General features: G+C 36.3%; 1 protein-coding gene across 1 annotated transcript; it reads left to right on the top strand.

Moving 5' to 3' along the window:
• Positions 2,402 to 5,441, top strand: LOC109329314. Its single transcript, XM_019562990.1, has 4 exons — positions 2,402 to 2,830; positions 2,976 to 2,985; positions 4,712 to 4,843; positions 4,948 to 5,441. Exons 1-4 carry the CDS (start codon positions 2,402 to 2,404, stop codon positions 5,439 to 5,441), a joined length of 1,065 nt encoding a protein of 354 aa, XP_019418535.1.

Here is an 18,331-nt window from a genome sequence, read left to right as displayed (position 1 = left end):
TTTTATATCGTGGTACCAAGGTTTGCCATCTTCTTCTACTTCTATGGCGTTATAATAAGTTGCTTGACCTCTACATCCAATATTGATGAGTGGTTGGTCATTACTGCTGATGTGGAACATGGAAGATAAGGTGGATAGTGCGTCAGCCAACTGATTATTCTCTCTAGGAATATGGTAGAAATTGACCTGCTCAAATTGTTCAACTAGCCTCTGTGTGCGATCTCTGTAAGATATTAGCTTGCTGTCACGAGTTTCTCATTCTCCTTATACTTGGTGGATTACTAGAGTGGACGAGTTTCTCATTCTCCAAAAACCTAAAGGATTTTTGCTTTTAATTCTATGGCCGCTAGCAAGCCTACGACACATGCTTAATACTTAGCTATGGTGCCATTGAAGCATAACCTAACACTGAAAGGAATGAAATTGCCATGGGGAGAAACCAAAACTGGCCCTACCCCATGTCCAAACACATTGGAGGCTTCATCGAATACAAGTGTCAATATGTTGTCTTCTTCTTGGTCTTATGAGGACAATGTCATGATACCTTCATCGAGAAACTCTTGATGCATTGACCTATGTCCTTCTACTGGTTGATTAGCTAAATAGTCAACAAGGGCACTTCCTTTGATTGTTTTTTGGGTGATGAAGACTATGTCATATTCTGATAATAGTACATGCCACCTGGCGATTTTACCCATCAACACCAGTTTCTCAAAAATGTGTTTAAATGGGTCCATTTTAGACACAAGCCACGTAGTATGACTCAACATGTACTACCTTAGTCGATGCGATGCCTAGACTAAGGCACAACATGTGAGCTCAAGTAAAGAGTACCTTGTTTCATAGTCCGTGAACTTCTTACTCAAGTAATAGATAGTCTGCTCTTTCTTACCAGATTCATCATGCTGAGCTTAGGCGCACCCCACAGAATCATCCATTATTTTCAAGTACATTATCAATGGTCGTCCATGTACCAGATGCATTAACACATGTGGGTTCAACAAGTATTCTTTAATTTTCTCAAAAGCTTCTTGATATTCTTCATTCCACTTATTGGCATGGCTCTTCCTTAGAAGCTTAAAGATGGACTCGCATGTAGTTGTCAACTGTGATATGAATATGGAGATATAATTCAGCTGACTCACGAAACCTCTAACTTCTTTCTTTGTTTTAGGAGGAGGCATCTTTTGAATAGTTTCTATAGGTTTCCCATATGCTCCCCATCGACAAAAACTTCAACTAAATAATGCATCATGTCATGAAAAAAGCAACCATGGCACACTGGTATTGTAAGTATTAGATGGCAACTAAGAGGTGGGAGGGTGAAATAGTTGTATGTGACAATGGTCAACTTTCCTGCTATGTTTTGAAAGTGTTTATGCAACGGAAATATCGTAGAAAGATTACCAAATAATAATTCCAAAATAAGAGAGATAAAGTAAAGAGAAGAGAGAAAGAACATATAGTTTATGCAAGATTGATACACGTTTTTAAAAAGTGATTTTATGAAAAGAAAGTGCTAGCTTTGCCGCCTACTTAGTTGATCCAAGGGATATTACTATGGGTTCTATCAACCCTTTTGGACGTGATGGTGCATCCATCAACCATCCTTTGGTTTTCAGTGGTGAGAGGTACGCCTACTAGAAGGTTTGAATGAGAATCTTTATCGAGGCCATTGACACAGATATTTGGGAGGCTGTGGTCAATGGACCCTACACTCCACTCCATTTAGTGGAAGGATAAACTAAAGAAAAACTAAAGAGCCTTTGGAGTGATGATGAGGAAAGAAATGTTCAACACAATTTAAAAGCAAAAAATATCATCACTTAAACACTATCTTACAACAAATTCTTTAGGGTTTCTCAATGTTATAGTTCCAAGAAAATGTGGGACACTTTACAAGTTACCCACGAAGGCACAAGCAAAGTGAAACGCACATGGGTAAATGCTTTGACGAATGAATATGAGTTGTTTAGAATGTATCCAAATGAATCCATTAGCAATATGCAAAAGCGCTTTACTAATATCATTAATTATTTAGTTGCATTGGATAAATCTTTTACCAAAGGTGAACTAACTAATAAAGTGTTGAGATGTCTTGACAGGAACTGGAAGCCAAAAGTGACCACCATCATGGAGTTCAATGATCTTGAATCAATGTCGTTAGCGACTCTTTTTGGAAAGCTCCAAGAACATGAGATGGAGCTAGGGCGTTTGACTTTGCACAAGGAATTAGACAAGCGCAAGAAATGAATTTTTCTTAAGGCCTCAACATCACAAACTCAAGAGGAGAAATGCGACAAAGACTATGACTCCGATAGATGATGAGACCTTGACCCTCTTAGTCGGAGAATTCAACAAATTCTTGAAAAGAAAAGGAGGGATAAAGAGGTTTCAATGAATGGAAGGAAAATACTCAACTCATAGAAGCAAGGCCCCCAAAGAACATTCTACTTGCTATGAGTGCAAAAATGTTGGGCATATGAAGTTCCAATGCGCAACCTATCTGAAAAAGATTGAGGGTGAGAAGAACACCTCGAGGGACTTCAAGTCAAAGAAAGCATACATCATATGGGATGTTCCCGAGGAAGAATCGGCTTCAAGCACATTAGATGAAGAGGAGACCGCAAAGCTATGTCTTATGGCTCACACACTAGATTCCACCAACTTATCAGATCAAGGAGAATCGTGTGAGGTACAATCCGTTTATTCTAGTTCATGTTCGGATAGTTCTGAAAACATGCCTGATTACGATGAACTGCATGTTGCTTTTGTCGAGTTGCAAGAGGAACTTAAGAAACTTGCTAGGATAAATGTAGATCTTAAACGAGTAACATTATTGCATGAAAATAAAATAATTGAAAAGAAAAATTTGATTGATGAGCTTAAACTTGAAAATGAAACCCTAGATCTTATCTATGCATGTGCCTCATGTAATTGTTCTTCTAAATTATGAGAGACTTCTATTTGTGAAGGTTGCGAAAAGTTGGCATTTGAAAATTATGTTTTAAAAGATAAACCCACAAAGTTCACATTTAGCCGTCAAAACCATGACAATTTACTTGCAAACACAAGAAACATTGGTAATCATGCTGGAATTGGATTCATTCATGCTAAAAATAAGAAACCACTTAGAAAACATGTTGCTCAAAATAGAAATATGCATAATAGTAAAATGCCTACATGTTTTTATTGTGATATTCATGGCCATACTTCTACTTCATGTTATATTCGTAATTATGGGATACCTAGTGGGAAATATGTTTGGATTGAGAATGGACTAGTTCCAATGGTTACTGACCTTAAGAGACCCAACATAAATTGGGTACCTGAAAGCATCAAGAAAATCTGTTTTGTAGGTATGTCTTCGAACACTTGGACAACATTGGTATTTAGACAGTGGATGTTTGAGTCATATGACGGGATATAGATCCAAATTCCTTGATCTATCCTTAAAGGGAAAAAAGCTATGTGACGTATGGAGACAACAACCATGAGAAGATACTTGGAGTTGGAAAAGTGGAATTGCCTCTCACACTATCATTGACAATGTTCTCTATGTCGAGCGACTTGAGCACAATTTTCTGAGTATCAACCAACTTTGTGATAGAGGTAATAATGTATCTTTTGACTCTGATTGTTGTGTTATACGTGATCACATAGATAATAAAGTAAATGTTATAGGTCATGGGATTAACAAAATATATATATATATATATATATATATATATATATATGATTAATCTGGATGATATCACATCTCTATTTTCAATCTGTTTAATCTCTAAGGAGAATGATATATGGGTTTGGCATAGAACAGTTGCTCATATACATTTGAAACATTTAGAAAAAGTATCAGCAAAGGAAATTGTGATAGGGCTACCTAAACTAAATTTCAAAACTAATGATATATGTGACACCTGTCAAAGGTGTAAGCAAATTAAAAACTCATTTTCTTCAAAAAATGTGATATCCACAACAAGGCCATTGGAGCTTCTTCATATGGACTTGTTTGGACCTGCACAGGTCATGAGTTTTGGAGCTAGCTATTATGCACTAGTTATTGTTGATGATTTCTCTAGCTTCACTTGGACACTATTTCTTGCATTAAAAAGCGACGCATTTAATTCTTTCAAAAACCTTGATAAACAAATTTAAAACCAGTTTAATCATAAAATAGTGTTTATCCACAACGATCATGGTGGTGAGTTCGAGAACTACCAATTTGAAAACTTTTGCGAAAAATGGTATCTTACACCAATTCTGGGCTCCTCGCACCCCTCAACAAAATGAAGTTGTTGAAAGGAAGAGTCGAGTCTTGGAGGAGTTGGCAAGGACAATGTTAAAAAAAGAAATGTTCCAAAATATTTCTGGGCTGATGCGGATCACACTACATGCTCCGTGATTAACCGAATATTGGTTAGGCCAACGCTTTCTAAAACACCTAATGAACTTTTAAGTGGCCATAAACCAAACATATCTCATCTTCATGCTTTTGGGCGTAAATTTTTTGTATTGAATAATGGAATAGATAATTTGGGAAAATTTGACTCAAAAGCAAACGAAGGGATATTCTTAGGTTATTCATCACATAGCAAAGCCTATCGAGTCTATAATAAGCATACAATGAATGTAGAAGAGTCTATGCAGGTTCACTTTGACGAATCTTCTCCAAAAGAGAAGAGAAAGGTTGTATTTGATGATGTTTCAGGTGCATTAGAGGATGCATACACAAAGGAATCTGAAATGGAAAAGGAAGCACAAATCGAGCTCAATGAGAATCAGGAAGGTGATGACATGCAAAAAGCTTGGAAAATGAAAAAAGGATCATCCAATTGGCAAGGTCATATGTGACATTACTAAGGGAGTGGTAACCCGAAACTCTCTTTGTAATTTTTGTAATTTCGTAGCGTTTATTCTCAAATTGAGTCTAAAATCATTATTGAGGCCCTCAAAGACGAACACATGGTATATCTATGCAAGAAGAGCTAAACCAATTCGAGCAAAATAATGTATGGAACTTGATCCCTAAGCCAAAGGATCACCCGAACATCGGCACCAAGTGGGTCTTTTGCAATAAACTCAATGAATCCGACTTGATTATTCGAAACAAAGCGGGAGTAGTGGCTCAAGGTTATAATCAAGAGGAATGCATTGATTATGACGAAACCTACGCCCCAGTTGTGAGGTTGGAAGCCATTAGGATGCTATTGGCCTATGATTCAATAATGAACTTCACACTCTTTCAAATGGATGTAAAGATTGCCTCCTTGAATAGTTTCATTGAAGAAGAAGTGTATGTCAACCAACCCTCAAGTTTTGAAAATTTTAAATTTCCAAACCATGTGTTTAAAGTCAAAAAGGCTCTATTTGGGTTAAAACAAGCTCTGAGGGATTGGTATGAGCATTTGAGTTCTTTTTTTTTAGAAAAAAAGGTTTGAGAGAGGTAATATCGACACAACACTCATTATACCGAAATCTGGTAATGATATATTGTTGGTACAAATTTATGTTCACAATATTATTTTTGGTGCTACTAACGATATTCTTTGCAAGGATTTTTCTAATTTGATGAAGGGAGAGTTTGAAAAGTCGACGATGGGTGAGTTCATGTTCCTCATAGGACTACAGATCAAACAACTAAGCAACGGAATCTTTATGGATCAGTCTAAATATTGCAAGGATTTTTCCCTATGTGATTATATGTTGATATGTGTTGGGAATGCATGTTATAATGCTTAACTGCCTTTATTATTTGTGTGTGGTTGAGATCCGTTGCTCTAAAAACTTTAGGATGTGTGTGTCTAGCTTACATGCCTTAGCATCACCAAGATTGAACCAAAAAATTGTATTGGTGACTTGATTAATCGACTGTTCCATGTTCTAATTGATTACCTGGGCATTGTTTGTGAATTATAAATTATTACCTCTCAATATTAATCGATTAAAAATCTTATAGTAGCTTTGAGATGTATTTTTGAATAACAAATAATCGGTTAATCGGACAATATAATTGATTAGTGACAGAAATATAACAAATCTTACTTTAGTCTTAGGGTTCCAAAAGTAAGAACCCTAATTCCCAATATGTGCCCCCTTCGTCTTTCCATCAAAATCACTTAAGATTAAGTGTTTCTTTTGTAAAATTCGTGTTTTCCCATCCTCTTCTCAAAATCTTCCATCCCCAACTACAAATTTCTCTTAAAACCAATATCTCAAATTTGGAAACCAAAACCCTAACTTGATTTAATCCACATTAATCAATTAAATCTTCATTTTACCAGAACTATGAGTGAACAAAGGCATGTTAGAATGAAGACCACCATGAAAAGACATCGAAACACTAAAATTGGTGGGTGTTCATCTGCTAAGAGAGATCCATTCTATTTCCCTACTCTTCAAGCCTCATGTTGGGTACCAGCAGGTCAAAACACACCTATAAGGGGGTTGAATAGGTTAACAACATTTGTTGATTCAGCAAGTAATGTGTCTAGGTTAAATCTACTGTATGTGAGCTTTGCGAGTTTTTCTTTTAAACTGAAATTCTCAGTTTGCAAAGTCTCGCGAGTATCGCATTCAGCAGGTTGACATATGTTATTTTTAGAGTAATCACATGAGTTGCAAGAGTAGATTAAATCAAGAGTTTCATTTTTAAATTTAGTTCATCTAACTCTTTTTGCATCTTAATAATTTTTTGTTCATGCAATAAGATTACCCGTTTTCTGTCTACGTTAATCCTAGCAAGCTTTTTAAAATCCTCATGTAATTCAACATAAGCATTATAACATTAATCATATGGAGGGGAATCATCATAAAAAAATGAAGTGTCAGAATATATCTCATTCTTATCATCCTGACCACTCGAGCTGCAAGCTTCTTGTGTTTTTACCATTAAGCATAGTTTCGTAGACTCCTCCTTGTCGGATGTGCTTGATGCTGATTCCTCCTCTGGAACATCCCATACTATATAAGCTTTCTTTGATTTGAAGTCTCGAGGAGTGCTCTTCTCGGATTCAACCTTCTTGAGGTAGGTCAGACATTGTAGCCTCATATGTCGAGCCTTTCCACACTCGTGGCAAGTAAATCGCTCTTTTGGGTTCTTATCTTTCTTGGTTGATTCTCGCGCTTCCTTATTTTGGAACCTCTTGAACCCTCCTCTTTTCTTCAAGATTTTTCCGAATTTTTGAACCAGGAGATTCAAAGTTTCATCGTCTAGATCGGAGTCAGAATCGTCATCCTCTTTATCTTCTTTATCTTGTGAAGTGGTAGCCTTGAGAAAGATGCTTTTCTTCTTCCTATTTGAATCCTTGTGCATCATCAAGCTCCCTAACTCCATCTCGTGCTCTTACAGTTTGCCAAATGATGTTGCTAGTGGCATGGAATCCAAATCTTTCGAATCCATTGTTGCAGTTACCTTCGGTTGCCATTTCTTATCAAGATACCACAAAACTTTCTAATAAAGTAAAGTTACAAAGCCCTAAGTCTATAGATATCACTCTTGAGTCTTCGACTTGTTGTTTGTTGCAAGATCTTCAAGCTTTCTTGTATGTCCATTGTCTTCATCAAAACCAAGGTCTACTTCAAATGTGCAAGTCTTGACTCTTTTCTCTTTAAATCTCCCCCTTTTTGATGATGACAAACTCTACACTAAATCCTTGTTTGATGAGCTTGATGATGATCAACAAGTGTTTGCAAAAGGTTGGTTAATATCAAAGTTGTGCTGCTCCACATTGGCATTAAAATGATAATAACTGGTCAAAAGTAAGAAGAGAAATAAAAGTTTGTGAAAATAAACTGATCTTAATTGATTAAGTATGAGCTATAACCGATTAAACAATTTTAAGAAGCTTAAACAAGTGCTCAAATTTCTGCATTTAATCGATTAACATCTTGCTATAATCGATTAAATTGACTAAAAACATAATATGGACAAGATTTATATGTCATACCCATCATGTATATAAGCAATCAGGCATGGAATGATTAATATGACAAATTTATTCAGTTAAGACATATATTAATCAAACATATATGATATACACGTAAAATAAGATCAAGATTCTCATAAAACCATATTCCATAAACCATCGACATAATTAAATAGAGCTCAACAATATATGAAATAGCAATTTGCAACAAGTACATAATAAGAGTTAAAAAAACATTACAAACAAAAAAATGCAATGCTCAAATAAAAGATAAAGTACATGACCCAAAAACAGAAACAAAGCAACAAAACATAATATCCTAAGATACTCCTAAACTACTCTTGAGGTGGTTAAGGAAGTTGTCTTGCTGGCAGATGCATAATGTCGTTGTTGGTCCTGATAAGGAAATCTAAGCGGTTAATTTCTTCATTAAACCTTTCACTTTTTCTCTCAGAGACTCATAATGTGTATCAATACGAGCATTTAGCCTCTGTTCCATAGCATCCAAATGAGCTATCCCGAAAGGCGGTCCTAGAGGCATAGCAGCAGCCTCCCCCTGATTCTCAGGAATCTGCTCATCCATAGTAGTATGAACTTCTTCATCTGACATATCTAAATCCACAATAGTGTTGTGATCTTCCTAGTACTTCCAAGCATTATCATACTTGTATATTCCCATCTTGTGGATCAAATTGTCACCAATTAAGTGCTCACGAGAGTTTGTAGAAATGATCATCATATCTGAAGTATCTATTTCTAGATAATCAATAATCTGAGATATGAAAATACCATAAGCAACCAACTTGGACGAAGAGGTTGAGATACCATACATCACCTTAAGAATTTGCTGAGGCCAATTTATCAGAATGTTTTCTCGAATAGCAAACATGAATTTCAGGACATATATAGTTGGTCGGGCATGGTTTGTGTTTCTATGTACTAGTATATATGCCACTATGTAAAGAAGAAGTCGGTTTTCCACCGATAACGATCCAACTTTGGTTAGTTCTCCTTGCACATACTAGTGCAGTCCTCTAAGACAAGATTTGTACATTCTAGTTGCGTCAAATGAGTTCCATAACTCATTTGAACAGTCCCCTAATCTGTAACCATCACTAGACAACCCACCCACAATCAGAAATTCGTTTTCATTCAACTCAAATAATTTTCCTGTTTAACCATTAACCAATAACTTCCATCCTTATATCGAAAATTGGAATCAAATTTCCTAACAAGAGCAGGGTATACCTTTCCATTAAGCTCAAGAAACTGATTCACTCCTTGTACTTCCAACCCATGAGGAAACTCAAAGCCTTGCTCTACCATCCAAGCCATATCCGTGTAGTGAATGTAAGTTGGCTTTCTCCCTTGGAATTTGGCTAAGCGGGTTTCTTGAAGGATTAGTGAATAATAGGAGTCACCATGATCCCTTCTATCACACGTATACTGAATCTGATATAGGTTACTAACGTTAATCGATTAAGGTACTTGTTAATCAATTAAGATGCATTAAAGTCTTAAATTTTTGAAAAAATTGAGCCCAAGTAATCGATTAATAAAAGACTTAATTGATTAAGTTTTAGAAAACATAAATGCTTAAGCTACTAGAACTCATCTTCATCGATTATGACATAGGTTAATCGATTATGACATAGGTTAATCGATTATTATCAGCAAAATCACATATTTGAGTACATTTTTTAGAATGGCATGGCATGCTAAGACATTTAACCTAAGAATTTATTCTAGACAAAGTTAAACACTTCTAGCACATAAACACATAATCATGACTACAATTTATAAGTACAAAGGAATCATGCATTCAACATATATTACATAGATAAGCATATTTATCATGCAAAGGCACACAATACCATCAACCAAACTAAATGAGATATTGTTCATCAAGAATTCCAAGTTCTCTTCTAAGAACAAATAATGTATCCTGTGGAATGGGCTTGGTGAAAATATTCGCTAGTTGTTTAGTGGTTTCAACAAATTCAAGTATATAATCACCTTTCTGAACATGATCACGCAAGAAATGATGCCTTATTTCTATATGTTTGGTTCTAGAATGCAAAATGGGATTATTTCATAGGTTTATGGCACTTGTATTATCGCATTTAATTGATATTTTTTCTAGCTTGAGACCAAAATCCCTAAGTTACTGCTTCATCTAAAGGATTTGAGCGCAACACACACCAACGAGAATGTATTCCACTTTGGCGGTTGATAAAGAAATGCAAGCATGCTTTTTGATGTGCCATGACACTAAGGAGTTGCCTAAGAGGTGGCAAGTTCCACTAGTGCTTTTCTGATCCAATTTACAACCAGCGAAATCAGAATCGGAATATCCTACCAAGGATAGTGAGGCATCCCTAGGATACCATAATCCCATATTTAGGGTTCCCTTAGTATATCTCATGATTCGTTTAACTGAACTAAAGTGTGATTCTTTAGGAATAGATTGATATCTCGAACACATGGAAACACTAAACATTATATCAGGGCGATTCGCAGTTAAATATAGTATTGAGCCTATCATGCTGTGATATTTAGTTACCTCTACCGCTTTTCCTTTTTCCTCTTTGTCTAAGTAACATGAGGATGCCATCGGTGTAGATTCTTCTTTGCACTTTTCCATCTCAAACTTACGAAGTAACTCTTGGCAATATTTCAACTTGTGAACAAATATTCTGCTTTTCATTTAATTAATTTGTAATCCAAGGAAGAACGTAAGCTCCCCCATCGTTGATATTTCAAATTTTGCATGCATAAAATCAGAAAACCCCTTGCAAAGGAGGTCATTAATAGCTCAAAAGATAATATCATCAACATATATTTGCACTAATAAAACATGATTAACTGATTTTTAGACAAAGAGCGTTGAGTCAACCTTTCCCCTTATGAACTGTTTTTCTAATAGAAAGGTACTCAACCTATCATACCAAGCTCAAAGAGCTTGTTTTAGACCATAAAGTACCCGTTTTGAGTTTATATACATGTTCAAGAATTTATAGTTTTCAAAACCAGGTGGTTGCTCAACATACACCTCTTCTTCAATGAATCCATTCAAGAAGGCGCTCTTGACATCCATTTGGAACAATTTAAAGTTCATGATCGATGCAAATGCCAATAGCATCCTAATGGCCTCTAACCTCACAACAAGGGCGTATGTCTCATCATAATTGATACCTTCCTCTTGGTTGTATCCTTTGGCCACTAGGCAGGCTTTGTTTCATATTATTAAGCCATATTCATCAAGTTTGTTTCTGAAGACCCATTTGCTGCCAATTATCAGATGATCTTTTGATTTGGGGACCACGTCCCACACATTATTTCGTTCAAACTGGTTTAGCTCTTCTTGCATAGCTATACCCCAAAATTCATCCTCTATGGCCTCATCTACGATCTTAGGCTCTATTTGCGATACAAAAGCTACAAAATTACAAAAATTGCGCAAAGAGTTACGAGTTACCACCCCCATAGAAATATCATCTATCACTTTATCAAGTGGATGGTCTTTCTTGGTTTTCCACACCCTCAACAAGTCATAATGATCCTCACTGACTTCATGATCCTCCTGAGCATCTTTGTCCTTTTCCAAGTCCTTAGTATATGCTTCTTCCAAAGCACCTGCAACATCATTAGACAAAACATTTCTCTTCTCATTTGGAGATGATTCATCAAAATGAACATGGATCGACTCTTCTACATGCATGGTGTATTTATTAAAAACTCTAAATGCCTTACTATGCAATGAATACCCTAGAGCGTGAAGATGAGATATAGTAGGTTTTGGGCCTTTCAATAGTTCATAAGGATTTTTTAAAAGGTTAGGCCTTAGGAGTACTCGATTCATGACATAGCAGGTCTTATGTACCGCATCGGCCCAAAAGTATTTAGGAACTTTGCTTTCATTAAGCATGGTCTTGACCAACTCCTCTAATACGTGATTTTTCCTCTCAACTACTCCATTTTGCTGAGGAGTTCGAGGAGCAGAGTATTCGTGCAGGATACTATGTTTATTACAAAACTTGTGGAATAGGTGGTTTTCAAATTCACCACCATGGTCACTACGTATATAGACTATTTTAAGGTCAAGTTGGTTTTGGATTTGCTTAGCAAGGCTTTTGAAGGATTTGAAAGCGTCACTTTTTGCATAAAGGAACAAGGTCCACGTAAATCTAGAGAAATCATCCACGATTACCAAAGCATATTAACTACCTCCAAAACTCATAATTTGTGATGGTCCAAACAGGTCAATATGGAGAAGCTCCAAGGGACTTGTCGTGGCACATTTTTCGTAGCGAATGAGTTCTTGACTTGCTTACACCTTTGGCATGTGTCACAAGTCTCTTTAGATTTGAAATTGAGTTTAAGTAATCCATCAACCAATTTGCGAGATGATAATTTGTCTAGATGCTTAATATGAATATGCACAACGCGCCTATGCCAAAGTCATATGTCACCACTCTCTTTATCTATAAAACATTTTGAAAACAGAGAGGTGTCATCTTCCAAATTAACAATATAGATATTTTTTATACGATGACCAACAGACTTAACATCATTTGACATATTGTCACGAATAATACAACAATCAGAATCGGAGGGTACTTGGTTACCTTTGTCATATAATTGGCTGATACTCAATAGGTTGTGCTCCAAGCCTTCCACATAGAGCACGTTCTCGATCACTACTTGAGAGGTGTTGCCAATTTTCCCAATGCCAAGTATTATCCCTTGGTTGTTTTCGCCATAGGTGACGTACCATCTGCATTTAAGTGAGAGATCAAGGAATTTAGATCTATCACCGATTATATGCCTCGAACAACCGCTATCCAAATACTAGTGTTGTCCATGCGATCAAAGGCATACCTGCAAAACAGATTACTTGTCTTGTTTAGGTACCCAAGTGATATTGGGTCCCTTTTTGTTAGTAACCAATGTATTATGTCCCCTTTTCACCCAAATATAAGTACCATTAGGCACACCATGTTTCCTAATATAATATGCAATGGAGGTATGGCTATGAGTGACATAGTAGAAACATGTAGGTATGTGAATATGTGACTTTTTATGAGTATGGACTACGAGTTTCCTATATGGCCCTTTATAATTAGTTGGGGGTTTATATCTTATTCTTGTATGGTTACCAGCATTTGTTGATTCAACAAGTAATGTGTCTAGGTTAAATCTACTGTATGTGAGCTTTGCGAGTTTTTCTTTTAAATTGGAATTCTCAGTTTGCAAAGTCTCGCAAGTATTGCATTCAGAAGGTTGACATAGTTATTTTTACAGAAATCACATGAGTTGCAAGAGTAGATTAAATTAGGAGTTTCATTTTTTTAATTTTAGTTCATCTAACTCTTTTTGCATATTAATAATTTGTTGTTCATGCAATAGGATTACTCGTTTTCTATCTACATTAATCCTAACAAGCTTTTTCAATTCCTCATGTAATTCAACATAAGCATTATAAAATTCATCATATGGAGGGGAATCATCAGAAGAAGATGAAGTGTCATAATATACCTCATTCGTATCATCCTGACCACTCGAGCTGCAAGCTTTTTGTGTTTTTGCCATTAAGCATAGTTTTGTAGACTCCTCCTCGTCGGATGTGCTTGATGTTGATTCCTCATCAGGAACATACCATACTATATAAGCTTTCTTTGATTTGAAATCTCGGGGAGTGCTCTTCTCGGATTCAACCATTTTGAGGTAGGTCGGACATTGTAGCCTCATATGTCTAGCCTTCACATACTCGTGGCAAGTGAAGCGCTCCTTTGGATTCTTGCCCTTCTTGGTTGATTCTCGAGCTTCCTTATTTTGGAACCTCTTCAATCCTCATATTTTCTTCAACAATTTTCCGAATTTTCATACCAGGAGATTCAAAGTTTCATTGTTTAGGTCGGAGTCAGAACCGCCATCCTCTTTATCTTCTTGATCTTGTGAAGCGGTAGCCTTGAGAGAGATGCATTTCTTCTTCCTATCTAAATCCTCATGCATCGTCAAGCTCCCTATCTCCATCTCGTGCTCTTGGAATTTTCCAAATAATGTTGCTAGAGGCATGAAATCCAAATCTTTCTACTCCATTATTATAGTTACCTTCGGTTCCCAATTCCAGTCAAGACAACACAAAACTTTATTCGTTAGTTCACCTTTAGCAAAAGATTTATCAAGGGCAACTAAATGGTTAACTATATGAGTAAATTGCTTCTGCATTTCACTAATAGATTTGTTTGGTGACATGTGAAATAACTCATACTCATGTGCTAGTGCATTTAGTCTGGTGCACTTAACCTCGCTAGTGCCTCCATGGGTCACTTATAAAGTGTCCCATATTTCTTTCGCATTTTGGCACTGCGACACCCTAAAGAACTCATCATATGATAGGTTCGATATGATAATGTTTTTAGCTTGAGGGTTCTCCTGAACTGTTCTACATTCATCATCAGTCCATAGGCTTTTTCGTTTTTTCTTTAGGTTCACTGTCCACCAAGTGGAGTGAAATGAAAGGACCATTGACCATGGATTCTCTAATATCCGTATCAACCGCCTCGATAAATATCTTCATGCCCACTTTCCAGTAGACATACCCCTTGCCACTGAATATCGAAGGGCGGATGGTGGATGTGCCATCTCCACCAAAAGGGTTAGTGGAACCCATAGTATTATCCCCTATGATCAAACGAACACGCGGGCAAGCTAACACTTTCGTCCTAGCTTTGATACCACTTGTTGGGTACCAGCAAGTCATAACACACCTAAAAGGGGGATTGAATAGGTGTAGCAGTTACTTATTTCTCTTTTCCGGTATATTGCGCAAAACTAAAAATTGTTGCACTTAATCGATTAAACTTGGTTTTAATCGATAAACCAGTGCTTGGAATTAATCGATTATGCTTGTGGATAATCGATTATCCTGAATCTTGCACTTCTTGATTTTATGGTTTCTTGCACAACAAGTTACTGATTACCAATCCTTACACAATTAATTGATTACTGAAATTATAGAATGATAGCTAAATAGGTTATAACAGGCAACTCAGATTAAATCAATTAACAAGAATGTAAAGAACAACGGTAAAGGAGATAAAGAATAGAAAATTGTGCACAAGGAATTTTTATGTGGGTTCTTTTGTGGTCCACTGTAAACTACATCCAGGCCTCCCCTTGTGATCTTGGGAGATTTTTCTTCACTATTTGTTTGTGTACACGCACACTTCTAATTACAATAAAAACTTAATCGCTTCTATCTTGGAACCTATGAGGTTAAAAAACTTAGTTTGACGTGTCTAACTTGCCTAATTGGATCTCCTATCCTTTCGCGATTCAACCCCAGCCTCAATATCGCTCGAACTAAGACCTCCTAGTCTCTGTGAAGATTATCAAGATCTCTCTTGAGGTGAAACTATTCACCATGAGATCAACTTCCTTGTTTGTTACTGTTTTTGATGAGTTGTCTTGAGTACATGATAAGTGCCAAAAATACCTAATTTTCATACACTTTTCATGGCACTTATCCTATGCAAATCATGCAAAACCAACTTAATTCAACATGTTTTAGATAAATTGTCATACTTTGATTATATATTTTGTCCACCTCTTTTCCAAATCTTTGTGTGAAGTTTTCTAGGAAAAATAAAGAGAAGAAAAAGAATCAAGAGAAATAGTCAAGCAAGGAGGTGCCCACATAAGCCAATTTTGATGCACACAAGGCAAGCTAAGTGCTTGGCCACAAGCATGGACCAAAAACATAAAGCTACTCACTAAGAAGCTCAACGTGCACCTAGGGACCATCCAGTTGGAACCACAGACCAGGCCAGAGCAGGACAAGTTGCTCAAGCAGGAAGCTTAGTGTGGCCACCTAAGTAGCCAAGCAGACTGGACCCAGCAAGAGGTCAACTTAACTTAGCCACCAAGCAACTTTGACATCATGTAGACCTCACTTGAGAAGGCCTCTTAGGACTTTTTAGAGTAGCTCACAATAGCCTGGTCATGTAGCTCACAACTAGCTTTGGTGAGTCAACACCAAGCATTTGACTAAGCTGCTTGGTCATGGAACAAACCCATGTTGAAGGATTTGGTGTGCCCAACATGGACAAAGAGAGGGCCAGGCGGTTACAGGTTGCCTATAAATAGAGGCTCTCATCAACATTATGGGGACACATTCTTCTTCCACAATTCTAACACTATCAAGACTCCATTCTTCACTTATTCTCTCTAAACATTTCTAGTCACAGTTCTAGGCTGGTTTCTAGGTAAAGTTTTGTAATTTTTTCTTAGAATTCAAGAGGAGAAAAGAGATGGCAAATGTGATACAAAAACATTATTTTTTAATCTCATTTGGGTCCAAAAGTATCTCATCCTTGGATAGATGGCTTATGCTCCTACACATTGATTTGGATTATGGTGTAATGTTATTTCTTTTCTTCATTTGTATCATATTTTGATTTCAATACATTGAAGTGATTACTTTCGGTTAAGTTTTGATTATTTAAAGAAGTTCTTAATGCGGTTGTATTTTGATAACCTAAAACTATATTTAAAGATCCAAAAATGCTTCTTCGTAAAGTATTGGCAAGTGAACTAAAAAGTATAACCTACACCTTAGTCCACTTGCCAAATCAAGCATCTATTTTAAGAAACTTATGTTCAAGGCTAAATGATGTTAATGGAGCCTGAACTAGGGTGTGACAACCTACTCCGACGAGTGGCACTTAACTATTGTTTAGTGAAAGTGCAAAGTGTCAAGATAGCACTATTAGCTTACCTATGTTTTGATGAAGACAACGGAATTAGTGAAAGCTTAAAGATAACTCAACTAATCAACATGCCAAAGACTCAAGAGCTTCATGTCTAAACTAGTGTATTAGATATGTGTCTTAGTTATTGAGTCTAGGTTAGGTAAACCTAGATGCAAATATCATTAGTTCTAAAAACTATCATTTCATTTACATGAGACATGCCGTCTAGATTATTATATGTTCATGCATTAAACATACATGTTATTTATGCATCTTAGGCATAACATAATGGTAAAACATGTATAGTTGATAAGCATAACATATAGGTAATTTACCATTTAATCTCTTACATGAAAATATATCAATTAATCGATTAAGCAAGGTTTTAATCGATTAACGTTAAAACAGTTTTAATCAGTTTCAGCAGATAACTGAAAAACACAATTCAGTTATTCTAAACAGCCCGTTAATCGATTAAAAGGGCACTTAATCGATTAACTGGGTGTAAAACAACTTTTCTATATTAGCTGTGATTTTACACCATGTTTCCTACATTCATTCATTCATTTTTAGAATTGCTAAGTTGCATATTTTCGTGCTCATTGTGTGTCATATAGGCAGAGAGAATTGCATTTGAGAATAGTGAGAGAAAGTAGCATGCTTAGGGATTAAAATGTCATCCATTGCATGTGATTAAATGTGTTCATCATTCTATCTTTCCTTGCATGATTATTTTATTTCTTTTAGAGATTTCGTAGGGTAGAACATACATGTTTCTTCAAGATTATGATCTTATCCATATTCTTGATAATTTGTGACATTTGTCTAGGGTTTATAGCTTGTTCTTAATTGTAATATCTGAGCCATTTTGTGCATCACATTACTCTATTTTATGTGTTGTTTTTGTAACAAGGAAAGTCATCTCTTGGTGTCGTACCACCAACGAGATACACAGAGTCTTCACTAAGACTTGGAGGTCTTGAGTTTAGAACATCCTCTTGGCAGGGGCTAGATCGTAGGAAACGTTTTCCTAGGCGATAAGTGTGGTCAAACCAAGGTAGGGGTTCTGGGAATTCAAGAAGGTAGCATCCAAGGTCTTGTAATTGGAAGTGTGTATGTAATATACATTGGTTTCAGTTTTAGTGAAGAAAGTTTCCCGAGATCGGAAGGCGAGGACTAGATGTAGTTTTGTAGTGGACTGCAAGACGAACCAGTATAAAAACCTTGTTGCAAGTTGTTTCTTACCCTTATCTCTTTATCTTTTCAAGTTGCTTTAAATTGCCTATTTTAGCTGATAATTTGAATATTGTAATTATGCCATATAAAGATCAATTATGTTCAAATATATCTACTGTATCATTTCTGTATAATCGATGAGTGGTTGTGCAATCGAGGCATTCAACAACTGTCTGTTTTGTGTGACCTAATCGATTAACGCAATCCTTTAATCGATTAACTGGATGATTTTCCAGAATATGGCTTTGGTGCGAATAGCGGTATTTGGGAACTACAACACCTATTCAACCCCCCCCCCCTTTAGGTGTATTCTATCACTGATACCTAACAAGTGGTATTAGAGCTAGTACGACGTGCTAGCTCAACCGCATATGCATGATCCTTAATGGAAAATAAATGGGTTCCACCAAC

This window comes from Lupinus angustifolius, chromosome LG16, assembly GCF_001865875.1.
Source record: "Lupinus angustifolius cultivar Tanjil chromosome LG16, LupAngTanjil_v1.0, whole genome shotgun sequence".
NCBI classification, from domain to species: Eukaryota; Viridiplantae; Streptophyta; class Magnoliopsida; order Fabales; family Fabaceae; genus Lupinus; species Lupinus angustifolius.
Note: the sequence above shows the minus strand (reverse complement) of the source record. Positions and strands in the feature narration are given on the sequence as shown.